The 25,386-nt window shown below is 43.6% G+C and overlaps 1 protein-coding gene across 16 annotated transcripts in view; it reads right to left on the bottom strand.

The window, feature by feature from the left end:
* The window catches only part of huwe1 (HECT, UBA and WWE domain containing E3 ubiquitin protein ligase 1), a 57,040-nt gene that overhangs the window by 21,265 nt on the left and 10,389 nt on the right, over positions 1 to 25,386 (bottom strand). For 12 of the 16 annotated variants that reach the window (XM_058085127.1, XM_058085123.1, XM_058085126.1 and 9 more), the window contains exons 3-54: positions 25,234 to 25,301; positions 24,759 to 24,857; positions 24,366 to 24,572; positions 24,092 to 24,244; positions 23,934 to 23,996; positions 23,523 to 23,600; positions 23,395 to 23,442; positions 23,145 to 23,313; positions 22,963 to 23,063; positions 22,696 to 22,846; positions 22,502 to 22,629; positions 22,286 to 22,426; positions 22,082 to 22,187; positions 19,984 to 20,091; positions 19,785 to 19,886; positions 18,415 to 18,495; positions 18,182 to 18,288; positions 17,737 to 17,914; positions 17,109 to 17,200; positions 16,814 to 17,034; positions 16,631 to 16,688; positions 16,110 to 16,286; positions 15,317 to 15,562; positions 15,004 to 15,137; positions 14,810 to 14,922; positions 14,527 to 14,706; positions 14,234 to 14,450; positions 14,012 to 14,134; positions 13,160 to 13,397; positions 12,667 to 13,014; positions 11,600 to 11,722; positions 11,404 to 11,499; positions 11,042 to 11,311; positions 7,776 to 7,928; positions 7,572 to 7,699; positions 7,418 to 7,499; positions 7,168 to 7,344; positions 6,537 to 7,088; positions 6,207 to 6,402; positions 5,966 to 6,133; positions 5,734 to 5,882; positions 5,576 to 5,642; positions 5,246 to 5,469; positions 4,939 to 5,150; positions 4,671 to 4,853; positions 4,323 to 4,495; positions 3,986 to 4,125; positions 3,791 to 3,866; positions 3,617 to 3,715; positions 3,347 to 3,474; positions 3,118 to 3,277; positions 1,848 to 2,076 (exon numbers count right to left, since the gene is read on the bottom strand). In XM_058085127.1, the coding sequence (XP_057941110.1) occupies positions 1,848 to 2,076; positions 3,118 to 3,277; positions 3,347 to 3,474; positions 3,617 to 3,715; positions 3,791 to 3,866; positions 3,986 to 4,125; positions 4,323 to 4,495; positions 4,671 to 4,853; positions 4,939 to 5,150; positions 5,246 to 5,469; positions 5,576 to 5,642; positions 5,734 to 5,882; positions 5,966 to 6,133; positions 6,207 to 6,402; positions 6,537 to 7,088; positions 7,168 to 7,344; positions 7,418 to 7,499; positions 7,572 to 7,699; positions 7,776 to 7,928; positions 11,042 to 11,311; positions 11,404 to 11,499; positions 11,600 to 11,722; positions 12,667 to 13,014; positions 13,160 to 13,397; positions 14,012 to 14,134; positions 14,234 to 14,450; positions 14,527 to 14,706; positions 14,810 to 14,922; positions 15,004 to 15,137; positions 15,317 to 15,562; positions 16,110 to 16,286; positions 16,631 to 16,688; positions 16,814 to 17,034; positions 17,109 to 17,200; positions 17,737 to 17,914; positions 18,182 to 18,288; positions 18,415 to 18,495; positions 19,785 to 19,886; positions 19,984 to 20,091; positions 22,082 to 22,187; positions 22,286 to 22,426; positions 22,502 to 22,629; positions 22,696 to 22,846; positions 22,963 to 23,063; positions 23,145 to 23,313; positions 23,395 to 23,442; positions 23,523 to 23,600; positions 23,934 to 23,996; positions 24,092 to 24,244; positions 24,366 to 24,572; positions 24,759 to 24,857; positions 25,234 to 25,278 (7,997 nt within the window). In that variant the 5' untranslated portion in view covers positions 25,279 to 25,301. The remainder of the gene's footprint in view (positions 1 to 1,847; positions 2,077 to 3,117; positions 3,278 to 3,346; positions 3,475 to 3,616; positions 3,716 to 3,790; positions 3,867 to 3,985; positions 4,126 to 4,322; positions 4,496 to 4,670; positions 4,854 to 4,938; positions 5,151 to 5,245; positions 5,470 to 5,575; positions 5,643 to 5,733; positions 5,883 to 5,965; positions 6,134 to 6,206; positions 6,403 to 6,536; positions 7,089 to 7,167; positions 7,345 to 7,417; positions 7,500 to 7,571; positions 7,700 to 7,775; positions 7,929 to 11,041; positions 11,312 to 11,403; positions 11,500 to 11,599; positions 11,723 to 12,666; positions 13,015 to 13,159; positions 13,398 to 14,011; positions 14,135 to 14,233; positions 14,451 to 14,526; positions 14,707 to 14,809; positions 14,923 to 15,003; positions 15,138 to 15,316; positions 15,563 to 16,109; positions 16,287 to 16,630; positions 16,689 to 16,813; positions 17,035 to 17,108; positions 17,201 to 17,736; positions 17,915 to 18,181; positions 18,289 to 18,414; positions 18,496 to 19,784; positions 19,887 to 19,983; positions 20,092 to 22,081; positions 22,188 to 22,285; positions 22,427 to 22,501; positions 22,630 to 22,695; positions 22,847 to 22,962; positions 23,064 to 23,144; positions 23,314 to 23,394; positions 23,443 to 23,522; positions 23,601 to 23,933; positions 23,997 to 24,091; positions 24,245 to 24,365; positions 24,573 to 24,758; positions 24,858 to 25,233; positions 25,302 to 25,386) is intronic. The other 4 variants (XM_058085120.1, XM_058085129.1, XM_058085118.1 and 1 more) reach the window with 3 other exon arrangements.

The following is a 25,386-nucleotide window of genomic DNA, read 5'->3' on the forward strand; positions in this document are numbered from 1 at the left end:
CAAACATCTGTTGCATCTCTCTTTTGATCATTTCACCACCATTAGGTCCGATAGGATGAGGCACTGGGGGAAAATGCATGGTGGTGGGGGTCTGCCTTTTCAGCAACAACAGCTGATGTAATAACATCACCTTAAAGTCTGCACACCTAAGCTGGAAATTCCACCCCTGTCCCTCTTCCCCTTCCACCTCCCCTGGGAATTCCCTACTGTTGTGGTCAACCACTTCAATGTAGCCTCCATTGTTAACATTATCAATGCAGCCGAGTTAGTCGCTGAGGATGCTAATGTTACATTAGTTATGCTATGTTAGCATCCGGTGCTCCGCTGTTTATTCTAGGGACTTTAACAGCTGCAGACCATCATCATCTGTTACCATCATTTCAACTGTATGTGGATATACCAACAAGGGGATGTAGCTAAGGCAGTAGCTAACGCATTTTCTACAGCATTGTTTTTGTGGTGGGATTTGGTTGTTAGCAACTGCAGGTTTGGGAAGCTTGTATATGGGAAAGGGGTCAGGCTTCAGCAAGTTTGTCGGCTAGTCCAGCTGCATACCGGCCCATGTACACGATACAGTCCAGTGTGAAATCCTGTTTACAGTTGGGGTGCGGCAATTGATTGGCCACCCATTGGTATCGGACGATATCAGTGAAAAAGGATGGTATCAACATTGGCCGATAATCACACTTTAAAACATTGATCAGCTCCGTCCCCCCTGTAGCATCCAGAACAAGCATGTCTGCCGCATGTGGGACTTCCTGTCCTGTCCCTTCCTGTTAGGAGAGTGATCCTAAGCAAAACGTGCCTCAAAATGTCTCACCAGTGTGGCATTTTAAAAAGCTCAATTTTTATTTTTTCATTTTCATTTTGTAAAAGTAGTTTTCACAAGAAAAATATGTTGGTGACCCCCAATATAGTACATTTACACTGCATGCATGTGATTGGTATCAGTCGATTTCACTAATGGACTATCAGGATCGGTCTCGGCAGCAAAAAATCCTGATCAGAACATCACATATTTTTCTTCTGCTGGTCGGGAATCAGAAACTCCAACTACTTGAGTCACCAGTGTTAGCATGCCCTCTAAAACTGAGCGTTCCGAGTCATCCCACACTTCTTTCAGGGCTTACTTCGCAAAAGCGCAAACCTCATTATCTGAAACTTGTCATCATTTAGCATGACCATACAACATTCTCCAACTATGTTTAGTCAATTGGAAAAAAGCACAATAGGTCTCCCGTTTCGCCCAATCAAAGGCTTCAATCCATCTTTCTGTACTCCACATGTATCATGACAGGACGATATAAAATTTCAGCAGATCAGCAGAATTCAACAAACCAACGCCTGCGCTTGTGATTAAGGAATTTGTAGTCACCCATGCAATGCCAACTGCATATGTACAATATTTTTTATAACAATTTTGTGCTGAATACACAGACATGGGGGCAAACGGCGTTTTAAATTCATCTGTCTCACCACACATCTTTTGTATAGCCAACAATATAGCACACTATATCACCAAGCCACTGCATCAACACCCCACTCCACCAGCTTCAGGCCGAAGATACAGAACAATTAAGCTCAGGAGGGCCTGTGTTGGGGAAAACCCTGATCCCTGCAGCCACAGCAGGCCGAAATAGCAGACCCTGCTGATCTGTCTGTCCAGTCTGTTGTTGCCATAGTTACTGTCAGGTTGATCATATGTTGTTAATGTTGTGGTACAGTATGTGATGTACTTTGTTGTCTTTGTAATGTACAGTCAGTGAAGGCAAATTTCCCCTTGGGGACCAATCCAAATCCAATCTAATCCAAGTTACTGTTCTGACAACCCAGAAATATGTGCTTGCCTTTGAAGAATGAGTGGAGGATTAGGCTGGCGGTTTCCAGGGTAGTGCACATGGATGGTGTGCCCACTGTTGGCAGTGAGCTGGCGGAGCGTCCGCTGGCTGCGACCCATGCCTTGTGCCAGACGACTGCTTGTGCCTGCTACACCTAAGGTGAGGGAACCGTGGTCAGCATGGCGCACCATCAGTGGGTGGGAGCTGGGGATGTTGCCGGGGGAAGGAGGGATGTCAGCTGATGAAACAGAAAACATAGTTTAGATATTAGGGAACAAAAACCTCAATTAAGTCAAAGCAACAAATGTTGTTTCAAGTCACAACATAGTCACAATCCATCACGCGATAAATAAAAATGAATACAACCGACATATGTGTTCATCTCCAACAATCACCCTGTCCAGTTTTTCCAACTGGGGAAAATAAAAGCTGCCGCTGGAGTCAATTCTTAATGACTTGTTTCATCAGCAAATAAATATAAACAAAACAGTGCAAAATGGTGCGCTGGGGCAATAATTTAAATTGGCTCCTCCCGAATAAACAGGTCGAAATGGAAATAAACACCAGCGAAAGATGGCTGAGCAAAAGAGCATGAATCCAACATAGCGGGGTTAGCTCAGTTTAGCATGCTTGTGTGGTTGTGTGTACGACTCGGGCTTCACCGCTTGAATGGAAGAGCATTTTACAATGCCCGATGACAATGTGCAGGTTGTGTGAAAGTGGAAAAGGCGAGAAGCAGGTTTCTTCTTGTACCAAACTGGTTGTAGAGACGTTATCAACACACAGAGGCCAAACTACCGGCCTTCCAAGTAAAAGCGCCATTACTGTGTGAATAAATGTGTTTACAAGACAAGTGTATTTCATTATATGGCTTAAGGTTTAAGCTTTTTATACACGACTCCACTGAATTCAAATTGTACATGGCACAGTGTGTTCTTCCTATATATTACGCATTCCTCTTATATATGGATAATACCCAATGTTTATTATACATTAAAATTATATTGAATTGTATTGTTTACAAGCTACAATCATGGTGAAGGGTTCTTAGCGCACAGGCCACACAGCTAGGTCACCCGAGTTCGATTGCACCCTCAGCCATCTCTGTGGCATGTATGGGTTTTCTCTGGGTTCCTCCTCAATTCCGAAAACATGCTATGTTATGGTGACAGGCCTATAGTTAACTAATCCAGCTGAGATGTTCAGTGCTTCAATGGCAGTTTGGGCACGACATGACCAGTACATTGTTTTATGGGAGAAAACAGGTTGGGCTGCTTACCGTTGTTGGAAAACATGTTGTCAAACTCGATGATGAGGTCATCATCCCTGTCAAACCTTTCGAAGCGGATGTGAGGGGAGGTGTTGATGTCAGGGAAATCCTCGTCCAACTCCATCTCAGAACCTTCGTCATCATCATCCTCGTCCCCTTCCTCATCATCCTTGACATATGCCAGCCATGAGTTTTAAGACAACAGTAGACAATGCTAGACAATGCTATTGACCCACACCTGGTCCTCCTCCTCCTCTTCTTCCTCTTCCTCCTCTTCATCTTGGCTGTCTTCATCATCATTGCTGCCACTAGAATCTTCTTCTTGCGTGTGCTCCTCATCTTCCGGTTCCAGGATATTCATTGAGTCTGGTCATAGACAATAAAGAAACATCAGCTGAAAACCTAAACCATGACAGACGGTATTTAGCATTTTATATTAAGACAACTTTCTCATTATTTTATAATATATTTTATATAAGTGTTGTTTTCTCTTTCTCTATATACTAACCTTCTCTGTTCGCCTGAAGAGTGGATGCCTGGCTGATATTGGAGGGGGCCTCGTCCATCAACACATCTTCTTGTGATTCATCTTCACCACTTCGTCCCACTGAAAAGAGTTGTCAGAGGGATTTGTTTCCTTCTTAAGGCTTTGTTCTCACAAAATGAATGCAAACATGCATACCTATAATTGTGCTGTTCACTGTACCACCGTCTCTCTCAAGAAGCTCATCAATCAGATCCACCAACTCATTCTCAACCTTCAGCACATGAAATGTTGAATTCAATGTGTCAGCCAAAGTGTAAAGGTATGTCCAGTAACTGATTATATAGACAGCACACATATACTAAATACCCTGGTAAAACAATGCTAAATCACCTGCATAGCTTGTGTACTGAGAACCTCCGGTTGACCAGCAATGACCACTGAATCACCCTCCGTTTCGCCATCCATCAAGTCACTATCTGCTCCCTGCACTCTGTGGCTGCCCTCCACTGGCTCCGCCTCACCAGATTCCCCTAGAATAGATGCCAAAGATCACAAAATGGTCATAATATTGACCTGCATAAACACCAAATCCAGGGATAATATTTTTCACTCAACACTAACAACTGTATAGATGGACAGAGGAACACATGATGGCGGCTCATCACTTTGGAAGTTTCAATGTCAGTCTTCAGTCAAGCACATCAACTGTTGGGTTACATGCAGATACCTTGATCCTGAGTGTTGCTGTTGCTATCCCTCGCGGTGCCCACCGAGTCATGCTCAGTCTTGTTCTTGCTGGAGCCTCCTTTACCACCAAACAAACTGCTGGGCTGGTTAACAATGCGGGACAGGGTTTCTAGAGGCTTGAGGGCAGCATTCACTGTATTGGCCATGTTGGGGCTTAATCAATAAAATAGAAATAGAACAGGTGTTATTATATACATTACATATTACAAATTATGATGCAATTCATTTTCAACAACAATTTTACATTTCATGTGAAAATTCTACAAAAGGCAATTCTGACTGAGATAAAACTATATAACTTTTTTTCCCCAGCAGTGCCATGACATACCTGGACAGATCCAAGCTGTGCGGCACACGGGCTAAATCGTTGACCAGTCCTTTCTTGAGGAACAGCCTTATAATATTATTCATGCCATTGTGTTGCGTCTTGGCTGCCGCTGTGCTATAAAAACTGGATGTGGAGGGGCATGACTCCATGATAGTGCTTATGATGCACATCACTGCTTGAAGCCTGGAACAAAAATGGGTATTGGAGGTTTGCAACACCAATCAAGGACTGTAGTCACCTAAGTCTGCTTGTCGCTAATCATGCTTACCTGGCATGTTTTTCAGCACCTTCTGTCATTCCTAAAGCCCGGCTGAGGGCAGCCTTCACCTCATTAACCAGAGCCACCTGGGCATCGGTGCCAGTGCCTGCAGCTGCTAGGCTGGCAAGAAAAAGACGGGCCAAGGCCGGGGTGTCTTTGTCCTCTGCATTCTGGGTGTGAGGCAGCAAGTGGTCCAGCACAAAGGCCAGTACGCTGCAATCCTGGTAGGGTACCATCGTAACAGGTTAAGAAAAGAAAGTTGGGGTTTAATGGCAAGACACAACATGCATCAAAATCAACAAAGCTCATCACCCACCTCCTTAATGAGCTCAGACTGTCCTGCGGTGTAGCAGTAAGAGGCAATTAGTGTGGCAATTCCGACATAGGAGCGCACCAGTTCAGCCAGCAGCCTCAGGATGGTGGAGGTAGGCATTAGAGGTTTGCTCGCCTTTACCTTTGCGGCTTTAGCCTCCTCTGAGCTGCTACTCTTATCTCCCTCCTGCTCTTTTTTCTCCTCTCTCATCTCCTCAGGTGTTGAGGCTGGGAAAGTTCATGTGTTCCAGATTCACATTTGAGGTTTTTATTGCAGAGTGAAACTACAATGGGACTAGTCAAAGATCTGTATGATTATTAAAAGACTCCTCACCTTCTCCTTGTGGTGTGCCCGACTGGGATGTCTCAGCCACAGCTCCATCAGCAGAAAAAACCTGAGCCTAGGAAAAAGAAACCAATATTATTATTAGTTTAAGTCGTTTCTAATGGCTATTTGGATATTTTCACAAAGGACATCCCCAAACAGCTCACATTGATATGGAACGCAGACTGGGAGTCAAAGTCACTGCCCTGTCGTGTAAGACGGTACTGTTGGTAAACATCATCACCGACATCCTGTAACATCTGGCACAGGTCTTGACCACCGGGTACAGCTGCCGCACGTTCTTCTGTGCGCTCGGCTTTGAAATACAATGAAAAAGTTCAACTACAAAGGTAAAATTACAATAAACCAAGATTAGGATAGGAACTAGAATTATCTTACGTTCTTCTGGCGCGTGGTAAGCAGCCAAGGCATTGAGCATGTCATATATGACCTCCTTGATAGTCTCAGGGATAGACGGTAGTGGAGACAATTTCAGAGGAGTTGTTTTCACCAGCTGCACAGCATTGGGCCCCTTAATTCGAAGATTTTCAAATTCGTCATCAGAGGCTATGGAAACAAACAAAACAAATTAAATGAATGCAGGGTTGCAAAATCCCAAACTACAATGAACTACATTCACCGGTGCCAGCTCCACGGGGTGCCGGCAGTGCAATGCGGACACAACTGCTGGCAGTTTCAGCAAAGCACTCAGGGTTACGGCACGCAGCAGGGCCCAGGACACGCAGGATATAGTTTATTTCCCTTGACCCCAGGCTGCCCGACACCACACCTGATGTGGTGCTACCTGCTCCACTCGTCACTGCAGACCTCACAACCTGTAGCAACATAAAACAAAATCTATTTATGAAAAGTCACACAAGTTAGCTACATTTGTAAAATGAATAGAGTATTGTTTTGGAATAAACTACAACAATCCCATTCTTTGTGTTTTAAAGCATATGACTCCAACCTTTTCCATGGTGTGCCGAAGAGTAGCAGGATCTTCTATGATGTGTCGAAAGAGCAGAGTAACAAGAGGTGTGAAGCCATTGAATCCAGAGGTCTGTGTCAGCCCAAGAATCATTCGAGTGCTCTTCAGATCAGCGAACATCATGGCATATTGGTGATTTCGTGTCAGTCGCAAACAGAGGCGCAGTGTGGCGTGGAGGGTGTCTGGATCCACAGGGACACTGATCATGCTGACACAAGCGCGGATGAGAACAGTGGTCATGTCCTCCGTCAGGCCATTTACAACGATATCTGAGCCTTGTGAGGAGTCGGACTCCTGAGAAGATGTGGGTCCAGAGGTTATCTCCTTTATTTGGCTGGAAGCATCCTTAGGAGTACTCATTTCCACTGCTGTCCTAGAGTCTATATTAGCCTGAGTTTCCTCTGCTTTACACCTGTCCCCCTCTTCTCTCTCCAAGTCTGTAACACTTCCGGTCTTAGCAGGTTTTGGTAAGCGTGGTACTCTCTGAACAGTCAACATCACGGGTCGTCGGTTACCGGTTTCTTCATTCACCTGTGCCAATAATAGTTGTAATTAGAACCAATACAATGCTAAATAAAAATGGCTTGTAAAGGTGTGTGTTGGTGTATACCTGCACCATAGTGTTGAATTGAACTGTGTATCTTCTGCGTCCAGCCGTGAAGCGGACACTGCTCTCTCCAGCTCTCCATGCAGAATCGATAGTACTATTGTTGGAGGCGCTGTAACTGCACCAACGGCCAGAGCGGTCATCAAACCATCTCCAGTTGTTCCCGTTAGGTTGGAGATACTGCAAACAATTGACAAAAGGTAATATTAGTCCCAAATGGTACAATAAAACCAATTATCAGGTTGACATGTACCTTGTTCATCTGTGCTCTACGCTTTGATGACACCGCCATTTTCTCATAGAAGTCAATGATCAACAACACTGGTGTAATCCACCTGCAGACAGTGTATTTTAAGTGTCAAAATATGGCGAATAATTTGCATTTTTTTTTTAAATCACAAACTCACTTAGGTGTCTGAATGTCTTTCTGTTCTTTAGCTGCTTGCAGACAGGGCTGCACCACCTCAAGCAGCTTGATCAGCAAATCCAGAATGCCACTGTTCTCTACAACTCTGGCAGACACCAGCTTCAGTTCCTTCAGAGAAGAAAAAACAAAAATTAGCTTTGCTCGGGGTACACAAACCACTGGCCTGCTGTAAGAACGGAGTTACCTCAAACAGCAGCGTGAGCAGCAGGATTCGAGTTGCCAGCTTGGAGGCCTGGGGCAGTGTGGCCATCTGCTTAGTCCATTCAGACACTGTCTTTGTGTCGCTGGTGGTCAGAGGCACAGCTGCCTTGATCAGCACGTCTGCTGCTTCCCACACCTACAACAGCATGCCGACACTTAGGATCGAACATGTGCCCAGTGTGATTGAGCCTTTGAATTAGGGTGGGGCGGTATACCGCTATAGATTCTTCCAATAAGAAAGGGACATTTACCGGTATAGCGACCTTATCTCCTACAACACAGCCCACCTTTCCCTCCAAGTCATCCCTTTCTTCCCTTGTGGGAACTACACTAAGCTAATTCATGCTAACAGTGGGGCTGCTATCATGCTATCTTGGGGCTGGGTGATATATTGATTTTTTAAAAATATGGATATTTATTTTAAGCATGGAGGGTAGCAAACAGGCTACCGCGTCTGCAGTGGAAGATGCCAGCAAGGAATAAGCAGTAACTTAATAATATTGAGGTAGTATGAAGTTGGAGGTCGTATGAATATGAAGTTTTTCACGTTGGCCAGTGGATGTTAATCGTCATTGTTGTTAATTATACATTGGCAGTTGGATATATGGTACCGCTGTTGCTGTGTAGTTCCCACTCATACTTTGAAATTAAAAAGAGTTGGCTTTAAAAAGCCATATATTCTAAAGCAAACCATCCACTTCCATTTTTTTCCATACGCTTTTTAAAAATACAAATCAATTATGAAAATGTACCTGAATATATAAAGCCTTCTAAATATTTCTGTTCATGTTCAATGTTTGATACTTATATACTGGTTATTAATAGCTCTGAAAAATTTGTGGTGCTTAAGTCATTCATAAAAAGTTCATATCATAAAAACCCCATGGAGACATTCAGACATTTCATCCAAGAACTTTGGTTAGTGCCCTCATGTAAACCATGGAAACTTTTTACAGCGTGGCCGGTGAAAACCCTCTGATGGTGGAGGGACACCGTCCGCATTGCATCGGACGTCATGCTGGGGGCAGTGTTGTCAAGGGTAACCATGATGATGGATGCTTCCGTGTCAGGTTGGGGAGCGAACTTGATGGGCCAAAGCTAGTTCTGGGCTTTGGCACTACAACATTTTCTGCTGTATCTCGGGGCCCGGCATGTCCTGGTGAAAACCAACAACACGACTGTGGCGGCATATCAATCACCAGCGGGGCACAGCAGGTCCTCTTATGGAGCTGCACGGCGAGACGAGTGGTTAGCACACAGGCCTCACAGCTAGCAGACCCGAGTTCAATTCCACCCTCAGCCATCTCTGTGTGGAGTTTGCATGTTCTCCCCGTGCATGCGTGGGTTTTCTCCGGGTACTCCAGCTTTCTCCCCGATTCCAAAAACATGCTAGGTTAAATGGCGACTCCAAATTGTCCATATGTATGAATGTGGGTGGGAATGGTTTGTCTATATGTGCCCTGTGATTGGCTGGCCACCAGTCCAGGGTGTACGCCACCTATCCCCCGAAGACAGCTTGGATAGGCTCCAGCACAGCGATCCTTGTGAGGATAAACGGTAGGAAATGAATGAATGAGTGTTCCACAAGCGTTAACCCAGGGGGTGTATAATATGGATCAGGTACGCCCGGAGCAGTTACAGATCTCTTCGCCTCGCAGGTAAACCCAAAATTTCCACTGCTCTTCTCTCTGTCAGACATGGGGGCACCTTTGTGGGTCCACAGCCTTATTTTGCGCCAACTCTGGCTATAGTGATGGAGCGGGGCCTGTCACTGATTTTGGTGGCGCCCTAGTGGCTATCCAAGCATTGGGTCGCAGAGATTGTGCAGCTGCTGGAGGGGAGGGGACCCCGGCCTCTCCCTGCTTTCTCAGGCGAGAAGAGAGATTTACCACCCGCACACAGACCGGGTGGCTCTTTGGGCCTGGCCTGTGAGAAGTGCATTTTAAATGCTGCAGGTCTACCTGATGGGGTCATTGACACTATTCAGAGTGCAAGGGCTTCTTCCACACGATCCTTGAATAACAGCAAGTAACATGTCTTGGAGGAATGGAGCTGTTCAAGGAGCATCATTTCTTATCAGTGCTCTGTGGTGGACCTGCTGTGTTTTGTACAGGACTTGGTGGAAAAGAGAAGAGCCAGTTTATCCGCCTCTTATTCCCCCAGGATATGTCCGTGGTTACTGAATGACCTTTCAGGTCATCCATTCGAGCCACTTGAGGCTGTGGGTATGAAATTTGTCTCCATGAAGACGATGTTGCTCTTGGCCTTAACTACAGCAAAGCGTGTGACCTTCAGGGCTTCTCCAAGCCCTGCTTGTCTGCAGTTTGCCTCAGGGCTGAGGGATCTTTCTGCGGCTCAAGCCTGCTTTTGTGTCTAAAGGTGATGGACTCATCTTTTAGGTGTTCCACTGTGGAGTTGAGGGCTTTTCATCCAAATCCGTTTGCAACAACAGAGAAGCACAGGCTTAATGCTTTATGCCCCATAAGGGCATTGCACGTGTATGTTACGAGAAAAGAATTCAGAAGAGGGGATCAGCTGTTTGTGTCATGGGCCACACCCCATAGGGGCAAGCCACTGGATTGTGGATCTCACTGGCCTATGCCTGCAAGGGGTTGTCACCTTCAGGTTTGAGGGTCCATTCCATGAGGGGAGTGGCCACTTCTTGGGCCCTTTTCAAAGGGTTTCTGTGCGTGATATTTGCGCGGTAGCCTGCCGGGCTACACCTCACACGTTTGTCAAGTTTAATCATCTTGAAGTGTCTGCGCCTTCTGTGGCGCACACAGTGTTGGATACAGAGTTGTTTCTGCGTGTGTGAGCTACGCAAATTGAACTGAAGCGCTTAGCTTGTCTGCTGCAATCCGGGAGATGACCATTATAGTGAAACCAACCAAGTTAGAAAAAGAACTTTGGGTGGGTTACTCAAAGCAACCTTGGTTATTTGATAGTCAGCTGTTTCAAAGATTCCGTCCTTGATAAGAAACCATCAGGAATGATTTGGAGGGAAAAGTGTGTTACAGGAGCAGGTGTGGCCTTGGGAACAGCTCGTCTTTCACTGTCATTGGAACTTCTGCAGTGATACACCCAAGGTATCCCATCGTGAACCACCTCACTCTTATCAAAAAAACAAGTTTAAATTGAGTAACCCAAAGTTTTGGTTTACATAAGTATAATATATAGATTCCAAACCCAGTCTTATTTGCACCCATGAAAATTTCTAGATATGAAACCATAAAGACTGAAATCACAAACCTGGTGGACAACCTGGCCAAGGATTAGATCTCTGTACTCGAGGCCACTCCTTTTGATTGCAGTCATCAGCAGGTCACAGAGCCGGTACACCGTGTCAGGCAGCTCATCCAGAAGGTGGAAGCAGCCAGGAAGCATGGAGTCCGTGAAGGCATGAAGCTCTTGGGGATCCAGGGGTTCAGCCTCCATGAAGCGCTCCAGGCAGCGAGCCTCCTCCTCCTCTGCTCGTTCCCTAGCTCTCCTATCTTCTTCCTCGCGCCGACGTGCTGCTTCCTGAGGACACACCACAATAACTCAGCTCAAAGTTATTTGTGTCATTTTTCCCCCAGCAACACATATTTTGTTTGAATGCAGCATGAACGCACCTCAGGGGAGTCTGAGCGCTGCTCCATACTGACCTCCTGCCCGAGAGACATTGCAATGGCCCTCATCATCTGGTCCTCTTCAGACATAGAGAGGTCCTGGACAGGAAAGGATAAGAGAGCTTGTAGCGCTAGCTTGAGTGATGATAATTTCATAAGAGGACTATGTGTAAGTGTACACTATGTTAGAAGACCTTACCCTCACTGCTCCACCAAGGAGAGGCGGAGGGTGCGTAAGAAGATATTCTGTGGCCTGCTCCATGGTACTGGTGTTCAATAGGGCCTCCATGGCATGCTCTCTTGAGAAACCCATGTCCATCAGCTGTAATACAAATAGTGTTTGGATACATCAAAAAATACGTATACATACTGTATAAGGTGATGTAACCTGTAACCATATCGTGACATACTGGAGATGTCTTTACGACTGTAACAATAATGATCATAGATATAACCATCAAGTAGACTGGTTCAAGACTCTTCGTCCTTGTATTTAGCAAACATCAACTGCTTGTATTGTTTCTTGAATTGGCTCATCGTTGTGCATTGTTTGACTTCCTTACCCAATCCCTTCCATAGTTTGATTCCACATACTGAAATGCTGTGGCCTTTTAACCTTGTCCTCACATAGAAGTCTTTGACCTTTACTTCTTCTTGAGATCATATTTCTCCTCTCTTGTAGAGAAGTATTGGATGACATTTTTAGCTAACAGGTTATTGTTAGCTTGATGCATTATTTTACTTGTTTGAAAATGAACTATATCAGCAAGTTTTAGTATTGATTTTAGAAATAAGGAGTTTGTATGTTCTCTATAGGTGGCATTATGGATTATCCTTACCGACCTTTTTTGGTACATTTAGCCAGTCAAGATTACCCCCCCCCCCCAAATCTCCACACAATAAGTTAGATATGGTAGAACCAGAGAACAATAAAGAGTGTGGAGGGATTTTGGCTTAAGAACAACTGGCACCAGATTATGTATTCAGACCTTTTGGTAATGGTCTGAGGCGCTGTGAGGTCACTGCCGATGTGATGTTGGGATTGCACTGCTGTTAATGCATTCGGATCAGAGTTAGAAGTGTCAGACTCCGTGTTGGGAGGCTATTTTGACAGCCCAATATTAATACCAGATTTTACTACAACGTACAAAAATCAATGGTTATTCTATTGTACTCAATATTCTATTACCTTTTGAAACATAAACCTTTTTATTTATATGGTGACCAAGATAGCAATATCAGTAGTTCAAATAATATATGGCCTACCTGTGTAAGCTGAGCCTGGTTAACCTGGGGATCACGGCGTGGTGTGGAATTAGTAGAATCTTCCGCTGATGCACTAGCCGGCCCTCCAGTCGTTGTTCCAGTGGCTGCTGGTGTCTCTCCGCTAGATGTTGGTACTCCAGGGGCTCCGCTTGGTCCCAGAGAACCAGAAGGAGCCCCCTCGTCATCTGGACGCACTGTCCCCTCTCTCTCTTTGGCCAGGCGCTCCTGAATGACTGGCTCCCCCCGCAAGATGTGGCAAAGGATGGCCAGCATGGATTCAGCCATTCGGCCTCCATAAACCTTCAGTGGCTTCCTGTTCCACAGACTGCGGATGCAACTGAAAGCAGCCTGTATATGTGAGAGCAAGAAACATTTTACATCAGCATAATGTCGTCTTACTAGTGAGCCCTGTCCGATTTAGTCCATATATCAATGTTTCTCTGTTTATTTACATGTAAATTTCAGGTGATCAGTATCTGATGTCACAACTCACCTTCTGGGTAACGATGAGGAACCGAAGGGCACTGAACTGGGGCATGGTGGGAGTCACCCCAAGCATTTTAGCTGGCAGAGAGTGTGGCGAGTCCAGCACAGTGCTTGGATTCACCATTTTCTCTACCAGCATTAACCAAGCATCCAGGAACTCCCCTGTCCCATCTGGCAGCTCAGTGTGCTCCAGACCCTCGGACACAGGAACCTTTCCACCCATTGACAGAGCCCAGTTGAATGTCCTGCACAAATGTAAAACAACCAGTGAAATCAATGTTGTGTTTGACAACACAATATCTGAACATACATAAATGCATAACTTAGGGTGTCGTGTCACAGGCTCTGACAAGGTTGAAATATGACTTGATTTCTCGTTCATAAAAATAAAATTAAAAACAAATCTGTCTTGTGGGCACTAGGCCTGGGACGATATATGAATAAATAAGTAACAAGAAATGATGAAAAAAAGTTGATAATTTTGTGGGCCTCAATATATTACATGTGCATGTGTGTCTTGTTTTCCTCCAAACAGGCAGGTAGAGAGTTCACTCTGTATTGTATTTGCTCTAGATAACAAAGGCATGAACGGGGTGAGCCCCTTTGTCCATCACACAGTCTCTTTGTTTCGGTGGGAGGAGGCAGGGCCACTGGCATATACACAAAATGCAGAAGTGTGGCCTCGTGGGTTTAGTACTTAGTAGTTTGCCTAATATCATTTTCTCATTGTGCTTCTATTTCTGTACGATTAAAATCTTGTCCCGTCCTCACAGACACAAAGTCATGTATCGTTTCGTCCTGTCAACAGAGTGCCTCGTGACACCCATTGCATAACAGAATTCAAACAAAATTTACTTACTCAAATAAGGCATCATGCCCGCCAGAGCAGAAAAACTTTTGCAGCATGAGGTGGTAGGGGTACTTTCTCTCGTCAAATAACATAGGTGATGTGAAGCCCACAGAGCAAATGAAGAAAGTGAGCCTGCAAGATGGGAGGCCACATCAACACTACTGTATGAAACCTTTTCCAATAACCCATATTAGAAGCTACACATGACCAGTTGCAAAAGATTCCTGGTACCTGAAACGAGGGGTGGGTGTGTACGGTGGGGGCAGCCAACTCAGACCCTTGGTGAGGAGCTTAGTGAGGGCAGAAGCCGTGGCTCGGGCAGCAGGCGTGGGTGTGGTGCCTGTGCTTGTGGCGTGGTGGGAGCGACGTTGACGCACGGGGGAGCCGACACACAACTTGACCAGTAGGCCAAACAGCTCAGCCAGAGCCCTCCCGAGTCGAGAAGATGCTGAAGGACAACAGTGAAAGACATTATAGTTGGACAAGTTCAGCAGGTTTAATACTTTATATAAAACTCAGCTCACCCGAGAGGAGGGGTTTGATCTGTTTAATGCGTGTTGCCATTGCTGGGGTGAGCTTGGACTTAGCCTTAGGATCTGTTGAAGCGGGTTCATCTGTCTCCATGGGAGCCAAACTGTCCCCATCTAAACTCATGCTTTCCAATAGTCCACCAGTAGAAGACTCTACAGGCACTGCCTCTGAATCTGCTTGGCAAAAGTACATAACGGGGATGGCATGATGAAAGGGCCCCCCCTAAGAAACATAGAGTAACCTGACTTCAGTATAGAAATGATATGAATATATTACCAGCTCTTCTTGAGCCAGAGGCCGCTGTATTTGCAGCACTACTAGACGGTTTCTCCTCTTTGGGTAACAGTTTCTGCATGTCAGCTTGCCCAAACTCACAGCCTGGAGGTAGACTGGGGGAGGAAATGAAGTGTTGGGATGGGTAACATGTGCTACATTGTTCAAATAAAAGGCATCATTCTTTGAAATTATACCTGTTAGGCGTGCAAAGGGAGAGCAGAACAGTACTCTCCCATACAAGTGAACAGTAGAGCTGACTCAGCTTGTTGAGAACACTTAAGCCCAACTGGGAGCCCCACTGATTAACTGAGATTGCCCTGATCTCACTCTGTTCAAAGATAGAAGAGACACATTTTGAGATACTGGGAGAACTGAAGAACATTACTGGTGAATATCAGACATCTTTCTTGGCCATCTGCTCCAGCTGAGTAAACCGACAATGGCGTTTCATACTTTACCAGTATAAGAGCAAAAAGCTAATAATGAAATACTCAAATCTCGACCTACCTGTCCTACTCGGCAGGTGTGGACAAACATCAGGATGTAGGCATGTGCTGCAGTAAGAGCGTGCAACAGTGGCGTGGCACGAGCCGACAATGTGGCGTCCGTCACATGTCCAGCATTAGCCAGTTCTCTCAGAAGAACCGATCCACCAGGCACCTCAATTGGCCGATGTAGGGCCTCAAGGGATGTTAGAATAGTGTCCAGTTGGCACAGTCCCTCTTGAAGTACCTTAGGCTCATGTGAGAGAGTCTGGAAAAATGGGAGAAGCAGGATGTATGCTTAGAGAATGTGAAAGTGAAATATAGTTTAAAGGGAACCTATTATGCTCATTTTTCCACCCTTTGACCTTTTCCACCCACACAATAACCCGCAGAGCAAACTTTTTAGATTTAGCAGAATCAAAATCACCTTTTCCAGCATTATTGCTTTTTTAATTGTGCTTCCCGCCAAAACTATCTATTTGAATTTATTCCACCCACGGCCCACCTGTGGCGATGCCCACCCCGCTGTGATTGGTCACATGCAAAAAAAAGTGCTTCCTAACCGTGAACCATGTAAGGAATTCCGCCCCTCTGACATTACAATGGTGCAGTTTTACCACGCCTTTTCAAACGGAGCATTTTGAGCCATCCAAAACTTCTTTCAGTGCTCACTTCCAAATGCACAAACCTCATCATCTGAAGCTTTGGTATCGTTTAAAAGGAGAATACAACATTCTAACTACATTCATAGCCCAGAAAAGTGGAAAAACATAATAGGTCTCCTTTAATTTTTGGATACTGTTCCCGATGCTCACCAAAATGGACTTGCATACACCAGCAACAGCTTGGCAGGCAGCTGAAGTAGGAAAGTCTATGGGCAGGTTGGGCAGACCCAGAATGGAGACCAGAGGGAGCAGGCCCTTCTGGTTCACAAACTCCTGACAGTGATCATCTGTGGTATTGTTGCTAAGTATGGATTCCACAAACTTCATCTGGAAAACAAGCCAACACTGTTACATCTGAAAAGGAAACTTGGAATTATGCTTAAAGGGATAGTTCGAATGTTTTGACATGAAGTTGTATGACAGCCCCATAAGCAGTGAAGTCAGTCAACAGCGACTGGGATTTCGGTGTTGAGGAAAGTCTGATGGCACCTGATGCATACGTATGATGCTTTTGAAGGCATATTGTTTAGAGAAGCCAAACTCTTTACTTAACTGTCCCCAGCAACTAGATGGAACACCCAAATCCCACCAGAACTGGGCTCAGGACACCGGGAGGGAATACAACTTCATGTCAAAAAATCCAAACTATCCGTTCAAGACTGAACACCCACCACATTCAAAATATAATCCATCAGAGGAATTGGTATCCGCTCCTCAGTGCCCACAACCCTGAAAGGAGGGACACAATTAAAATGACAATTACAACAATACAAACTGAAATGCAGAAAATAATAATTTAAATAAACAACTATCAAGAGCTGCTGCCCAACTGTGATATAAACTCAGTGTCATACAGTTCAAGTGGCACTGACTGTCTGTTGCTCTCTGGTTCCCCCTGCTGCTGGCTAAACGTGTGGAGGGCCTCTTCTTCCTCTTCATCCTCACTTGACGCTTCTTCAGCAGCGTGGCTGGATCGTGCTGGTGGTACAGCCACGGTACCATCAGCTTTCTGGATAGACGGTTTCTGGCAGACGTACTCAGGGGCTCGACCCAAATTGCAGATCTCCTCCAGCAACTACCACAGCAAGGAATGTTTAATTAGCTTGCCAAATGACCGGGTGATACAAGAAAACATGCCTGAATTACTACCTTAATAATTGCAGTAGTGGCATCTGTCTTCAATGTTGGTTGGTGTCTCATTAGCTCATCTACAGCACTTCCTAAATTGGATGCAGTGTCACCTGGAGGTGGACATCGAATAACTAACTCAAGCAGACACAGGCATATAAAACACATCATAGGTGGGGGGCTATTGACATAATGTCATTGTTGTATTCCCATAATACATTAGCATGCAATGTGATTGCAAAAGTGTCTTTTACATGGGAATGGGCCCACATCTGCATTCACTGTTCTTTAAGACCAATATGTGATTTCATGTCAGTCTCTCCAAAGGTTGCTTCACTAGATTTGATGTGCATTGATTTGTTTTTATATTATCTTATTACTAATCACTAAGGTGGCAACCCCGTTCCTTTCTGCTTGATCTTAATCTGTCAGACCAAGTGCATATGAGATGTTAAAGAAGCAGTGTTACAATGCATACCGCCACCTACTACATGAAGTTGCAAGGAAAAGATACACATATTTCCCATTTCTGATTGTAGCCACACCTCACTTGAGGGGTTGTAGGTCTGTAGCTTCTCACAGGGTGAACAGGTGGAGTCAAGTCTATTTGTGGTGGCCACGGCACTGCATAGCATACAGATCCACTCACCTAGTGGGTCAGAACTGCGTCGACGTCGCATTGCAGGTAGGTAGTCTGGAGACAAGAGCACTTTGAAGAGGCGCTCAAAGGGCTGACACTGAACAAAAGAGTGGAGGCCTCTGGCATTCAAGCAGAGAGCACTGAACACATTAGGAAGAGACCCTAAGACTTCACGTGTGGCGGGGACCTGGATTAAAGAATCCATAAAGAAACAGTCAATTAGAAAACAGTCAGATACAAGCAGTCCAGTGTGATGTCATTATCGAGGGCTATAAATAAGATACATATACTACTACTACTGTAAATACTGGACAAAAGAAGTACCAACAAGAAGAATGAGTTGGCCAGATATCTCCACTTAGGGTCAGAGGAGGTATACACCAGATCAGTCACTGGTGGATATCTTTTTAAAAACGCCTCAAAATGCAGCTCTTTGGAACTGCTTGAAACTCACATCTTTGATGAGAAGTGCATGAAGCATAACATCAGTAAGACCATTATCCTGCAGGGAGGAAAGCAGAGATGGCTCCTGGAACACAAACACCGTCACAACCTCGGTTGCTACAAACCCAAAAGAACAAGAGGGGAAAAATATTATTGTTGTTACAACAAGCAGTGAAATGGCAACAGCTACAATGATCTTTCTTAGAGGTGTTGGAATTCATTGAAGCTTGAACATGAACTCACCAAGAAGGAACAGTGAGGGTCCATAATATTCTGCATTACTGATGATGTGCTTGAGTGAGGTAGGCAAGGATCCATCCATTACTTGCAAAAACAATAAGCCATCACACCAATATCAGCAACCAACATAACTTCATATATAGTCAAACCCCTGTGTTCCAATGCTTTGCCTCGGTTCTCATACACCGTCTTATTATTGTACAAAACGGTAAAAATGTAAAAAATAAGTATCAGTGGTATTAAAAGCACCGACCTACATTTCAAATCAACTGTAGCATTTCTTCCATAAAACGATAATTTATTCCTGACAGTCTGTTATGGTCATTTTGTAGCCTGTTTCTGGGCTGCAGGGCTCCAGATGTGTCGCCATATTTAATCATCTTGTAGGCCCACTGTCCTGCTTGGTTGACCAGAGCAAAATAGTTGCATCATAAGTGATGCCCACAATGGCTGACTGAAGACAAATCTCTGGTGAGAAGCTGTATTTGACCTAAAAGGGTTGATATTTGTGTCATGTTATTGGATAAATAATGCTTCAGATTATGTTGCATTCAAAGTATGTCTGAGGTTGTCTGACCCTTTAATCACTGAGCTGTTCCATTTATCCTTCCAACAGTTATTGACAGTATTGTAAGTCAAGCATATTGGTTACTATATTAAGATATACATATTGGTACAATATTAGAGCAAAGCTGTTGCTCTATGTCGGCGACGGCGGTGGGAAACTCCACCGTGAAACATATTTCTATAACGGCTTTAATGGTGTTTGGTGGAAAAAAAATACTGCCGGCCCAATAAATGCCCAGGTTGAATCTTGTGGTATTAATAAACATTTGGAAATACTACTCCTAGCATTTCTTGTTTATTCCGCCATATTGGATCACACTATGGTAGCCTGCAAGGCACATTCAAATGAGAATGTTACACATCCTAGTCTGTGGACACATCGATAAGTTCCGTCCTGGCCAAGAAATACAAATCATGGAAGCTAAATGTTGCCCAAGGGATCAAATGAAGGAAGATGTTGGGGAAGTACTTATAGTCATGGATCCCCTTCTTTCAGCTCCCATCCTCCACATTGTGATGTTTAACGTCAATTTAGCCATCTCTTTTAACATTTAAGCAGTTTCTTTTTAACATTTATTTAACATTCTTTTCTGCATGTATAACTGTAACTATTCTCTATACCATTTATTTGTTGTTAATATTTTGGGTGTGTAGAAGGGGTTAATGTGATTGACATTATTCCCTGAGAGAAATGTCGCCTTTTATCAGCATGCTTCTGTCAGAGCCTTTCGTGTAAATTTACCAAAACCGAGGTAACACTAAAAATGTATCTGTGAGTCTGAATGTCGAGGATGTAAATGACTCACCATGGCGGATGCCATCAGAAAAGGCAGGATCTTGGATGGCTTTCTTCAAGAAATTGAGCATTGATTTTAAAAGAGCTGCCCTTTGGGGAATACACTGCATACCTAGAGGAACAGTAGAGGAACAGTACATATTCTAAAAATTAGTTCTGTATTATATTACAGTATATAATACTACTTCTATAGCAGCGAGTGTGTCTACCTGCACGAGGTGTGTTGGCAGTGCTGCTCTGTGCTCTCTGGTCCACCTCTGGTCTGGAACCAGAAGACATTGATGGTCCAGGGCTGCTTTCCATGGCAACTTCTGACGCTGTTAATTATATGAGCTCAGCACATTTCCAACAAATGTCATTTCTGACTATGAATTAGCCATTGCCGATATGGCCAAAAATCCATATTCAGATAGAGGTACTACTCAGATTTTAGAATATCCTGAAAACGTTGCATTTCTACAGTTCGACTTAAAGGTGAATTTCACATACTATAGAAATGCATAATATGCAAATCAATACATTTCAAGTTTTTATTTCTTTGGATTTTGCTGACCAGGTCCTGCAGCTTAAAAAGCTCAAATTGAAAACTCACAAAATTAGAATATTACAGAAGGTAATGTAGAGAAGGATTTTGATTACAAGAAGTGGGGTCTCCAAAACTAAACCCTTGTACTTATTACTTACGTATTTAGTAAGTAAATACTTACGTATTTAGGACCAAATAACTGCCCTTATCTGGCGTGTCATGGATGCTACCAGTTTGTGGGGTTATGTAAGACCAGTATTCATGGTCTTTACGCTTCTTCTTTGTTTGGCCATACAGTTATCTCTTGACAAAGCCCCACAGATTTTCTATGGGGTGCAGGTCAGGTGAGTTTGCAGCCCAATCAAGCATGGTCTTCCCATGGTTGTTGAACCAGGACTTTGTACTTTTATCAGTGTGAGAGGGTGCCAAGTCCTGCTGGAAGATGAAGTTTTATTAACAGCTTTATGAGGTGCTGTGGTTATGTTAGACTTAATGAAGCCCAGAGGACCAACACCAGCAGCTGGCATGGATCCCCAAGTCATTCTAGACTGGGGAAACCTTCATGCATCGTCTATAGTGCTCTTCTACAGTCTTCCTCCAGACTCTGGGGCCTTTGTTGCCAAATCAGATGCAAAACTTGCTCTCATCAGAAATACAGGACATTTGCCCTTATTTTCTCCTGGCCATGAAGGCGCCACTGGCCCATGCCCAGCATCAGTCCACTCCTTATGAAGTTCCCCCACACTTTTCAACGGCCCTCTCCGGACCCCCCCTCTCCAGCTTGTATCCAATTTCCTTCCACACTTCTTCCTCCTACTTGACTGTCCATTCATGTGCTTGGAGACGGCACTATGAGAACACCCAGGTTCTGTTGCTCGCTCTGTCTGTGTTTCCCACCTTTTGCATGGAGGATGATTAGCAGTCTTCCCCATGTCTGAGCCAACCTGAGAGACTTTTTAAAGGTTCAGGACCCTTTTGCAGATGTTTTGATTACAATTTGACTCTGTGAACCTACAAAATTAAAGCTTTTCACAGTGCTCTAACTTTGAGTCTGTGGTTTTAATAAGCTGACAATATTAATCAGCAAAGTTATATATACGTACATATATACATATACATATATACACATATATATATATATATATACATATACATATACACACATATATATACATATACACACATATATATATATATATATATATATATATATATATATATATACACACACACACATATATACACATATACACACACACACATATATACACATATACACACACACACATATATATATATATACATATATATATATATATATATGTACATACAGTATATAACAATATATTCTGTGGCATATTCATTATTTTCACATTTCAATGAATCAACCGATCAATTGGTTTATACGGTACCTCTGAACAGTTGTGAGATACCTGTTATGCATCTCATGGTCGTATTCATAAATGAAAAACACAACTGACTGAATAGTAGAAGAAAAACACTCCTATAAAATGGCAATAATACGCATAAAATATATAAAATACAAATAAGGTAAAATACACAAGATTCATATATTTTAAAAATATATATATGAATACAACTATATTTACACTATATAGAAACGGAGGGCAGAAAACAGACTAAAATCTCCATCGTAGGCCAAACATAGTTTCTATTGCCACACTAGTACAAACATGAATCTAATGAACTCGTGTTATTGGGTTTTACTCTTTACGCTGGAAAGTAAAACCAATTCATGCGTCACGGTAAAGTTGACTTACTTTCCATGTCTGTGTCCATGTCCTCAGACTCCACAGCAGTGCTTGGCCTCTGGATCTTTGGCTTGATGACAAATGGGCACTCTTTCCTCGACAGGTCCACCTCATGCTTCATGTGTCAAATGCAGGATATGAAACTGGGTAAATATGAATATTTGAAGAGCAGGCAATAATTCTGTGTGTTGGAAACAGGAGGAAAAGGCCAACCTCCAGCCTGGAGATGAAGATGGAAAGGCCACTGTGGGACTGGAAAGCAGCCATGTCAAGGTTGGTGATGAGATCTACAACCCGAACAGCTCTCGTAACGAAGGTGATCTGATCCTGCTCGTCACCAAGAAATTTGATCACCTGCAAAAAGGATGCGATGAAGTGAGGAAACCAGCTTTGATAACGCAGGTGTAGGCATGCAGGAGCAGTGCATACCTTTAAGAGGGCTTCCATCATTCCACAGGAGACAAGGGCTTCACCTCCAGCATCATAGCTGGCCAAATGATAGAGAAAGGAGAAGAGTGCAGTGGCAAACTGGTGGGGGTAAGGCTCCATCAATGGATCTAGAAAAAAATGAAATATTCTTTGTATTAGATGCCAAACCATCTGCTATCAAAAAGTACACCCACCAATCATTGCTTGTATACAGTTGCGAACCAACACAGGCAAGAAGCCATGGTAGGAAGCAGTGCCAGTGCAGTCGATGATGTTGGAAAGCTTGGGTGTCCTCTCCAAGTGGACAATGGAGGTCAAAGTGCGCAGAGATGCAGCCTTGATATCCTGGAACACAATAATGTGTTTCAAAAACATTTTAACTTTCCAGTGCCGGTATATTATGCAATATGGGATGAGGCGGGGGAATTGTGACGTGCCAGAGAAAGCCATTTATCACTCACCACGAGTTGTTTGTCTGTAATCTGTAATACATCCACCAACTCCTCTATTAGGCCATTATAAAGAATACTATTGGTCGACTCTTGAAGTGCATTGGAATACACTGCAAAGACATAAAAAGCATTTAGCCTTTGGAACTTGAGGTCCCTTTAGACTGTATCTGAATTGGGAAGCTTCAACTCACCCAATATAGAGATGGCATGCAGTCTGGCCTGCACCGCCTGCAGCCTCTTCTTGTGATTTGAAAAGCCATGAGCCAGTCGAATGTGTGTGAAAAGCAGTGTCTGCTTGTCTTTAGGGATGTTGTACATTACTGTGAGAGACTCCATAATCTCAGACGGACTGTCTGAAATCTGGGAAAAACCACCATGTTTAAAATGAAGCACTCCCTATAGTCATTACTGCAGCGGTCACGCTGCCATTTTGGCACATACCTTGTCAAGTTGTTCAATATGAATATAGTGTAGTGTGTTACTACTCGTCTGTTGAAGATAGTTTACACAGTGTAAATACATAACATAATGCACAATAATACAGATGGCAAAAAAAGATTTGTCTTTACCTTCCTCTCAACTTTGACCTCAGGACCTGGTTCAGCATAAAACTCAAAGTGCAGTGTAGTGGCACTGGGAGGGTACTTCTGAAGGGAGGACATTGCAACTTATTAAATCTCATCTGACAATTTTTTTATGAAGCCGGAACGATTCAGCCAGTGGTGTCTAAAGTGTGGGCGTGGAACATCAGCTAGTTTTCATTGCTTGTGTCTTATTCAAAATGATAAACATGGCCTGCATTAGAACATTTCAAAGGATAGGATATGATGGGCTATACTAAAAGACTGAGGGTTATCAAACAAGCAGCAGCCACATTGTTTTATTTAAGCCTTTATAATGTTTTGAACTAATTTGTATTGCTTATTGTGTGTTTAATCAATAAACAGGGAATAGGTAGTAGGTCATTTCCAGATCCTTACCGTCATGAGAAGATCTCTACAGCACTCGGCTAGGCCAAAGCCGTTCTCTTTTCCACCCCAGCTCTAATGGAGGTGAACAGAGACACTAAACAATGTATACTTTCTTTTGAGGGGCAGATGGTAGTACTGCGTTAACAAAACATTCATATTCACTCAACCTCGGCCAGATGTTGCAGACGAGCCAGTAGAGGTGTTCTTTTGTCAGATCCTAGTCTTGTGATGTAGTTGGAACGCTTACTGAACACATACAGCAGGTTCAGGACAGACAGGACCACTTGCATGTCACATGACGCCAACAATGTTGTTAAGTGCTGCGATAAAGAGAACAACAGATATTGTTTTTCTTCTTCGTAAGCTGCTTTGGGTATTGTGACAACTGCATGTTTCAGAATACCCACTGTATTTATTTTAAGTATATCAAGTTAATCCCACCTCTATGGAGCTGTAAAGGTGTCTGGAGAAGCTGTACTCGATGAGCAAAGCTGTGAAGTTGAGCACTGCCAAAAGCAGGGCTTTGAGCTGTCCGTTGTCTGGCCGGTCACACACCAACAGCCATGACATGTTCTCCACTGTCTGGCCTGCATCACACAGAATGCCATCGAAGCGGTCCAGCAGATCCACCCAGTGGTACAACTCACACTATTAAGAACAGACCAATATGAGTTTGCAAGTATTTCGGAGTCTAAGATACAAGCTTTGCCTAAGTTGTTCAAAATTCCAGCGTAAAATTCCATCACCATCATGCGCAACAGGACTCCACTGTGACATTAATGGAATGTAGTAACTGGCCTATGAGTTTCCAATGATCAGCTTTTTGGGGCTCACCTTGCCAATATTCCAGGTCTTAATGTGCTGTAGCTCAACCAGCAGCTGTTCATCACTGCATGCCTTCAGCTTCTCTATTAGGATCCTACAGTCAGCAGGCTGTGGGTTTAGAGGGTGCACAAAGTTAAAAACAACAAGTTGACTTTTTCTTCTTTTCTCAACAGACCAATATGTTTAGTGGCAACATGAGATGACAGGATGTGGTGTACACCTGCTAAGAGTGTTTAATCTCAATTGGGAATGGCTGATTGAGGAGCCATAACTATGTCATATCTATATCTATATATATATATATATATATATATATATCTATATATATATATATATATATATATATATATATATATATATATATATATATATATATATATATATATATATATATATATATATAAGTGCAGATATTTAAGCTTTACTTTCGGCCAACACTACTATGGCTACCAATAATGATAGACGAGTTATTAAGCATACTCACAGCTTCAGTAGGGGTTTTCTTTAACTTGCTCCGGTCCACCTTCATGGTTGCTAATCGGTTTGAAGCTCCTGTCGAAAAGTGCTGGTATTAGTAAATCACTTCTGATACTTTAGTTCAATGCTAAGGATGAAATGGATTAACAGCAGAAGACAA

Source organism: Doryrhamphus excisus, chromosome 10 (genome assembly GCF_030265055.1).
Source record: "Doryrhamphus excisus isolate RoL2022-K1 chromosome 10, RoL_Dexc_1.0, whole genome shotgun sequence".
NCBI classification, from domain to species: Eukaryota; Metazoa; Chordata; class Actinopteri; order Syngnathiformes; family Syngnathidae; genus Doryrhamphus; species Doryrhamphus excisus.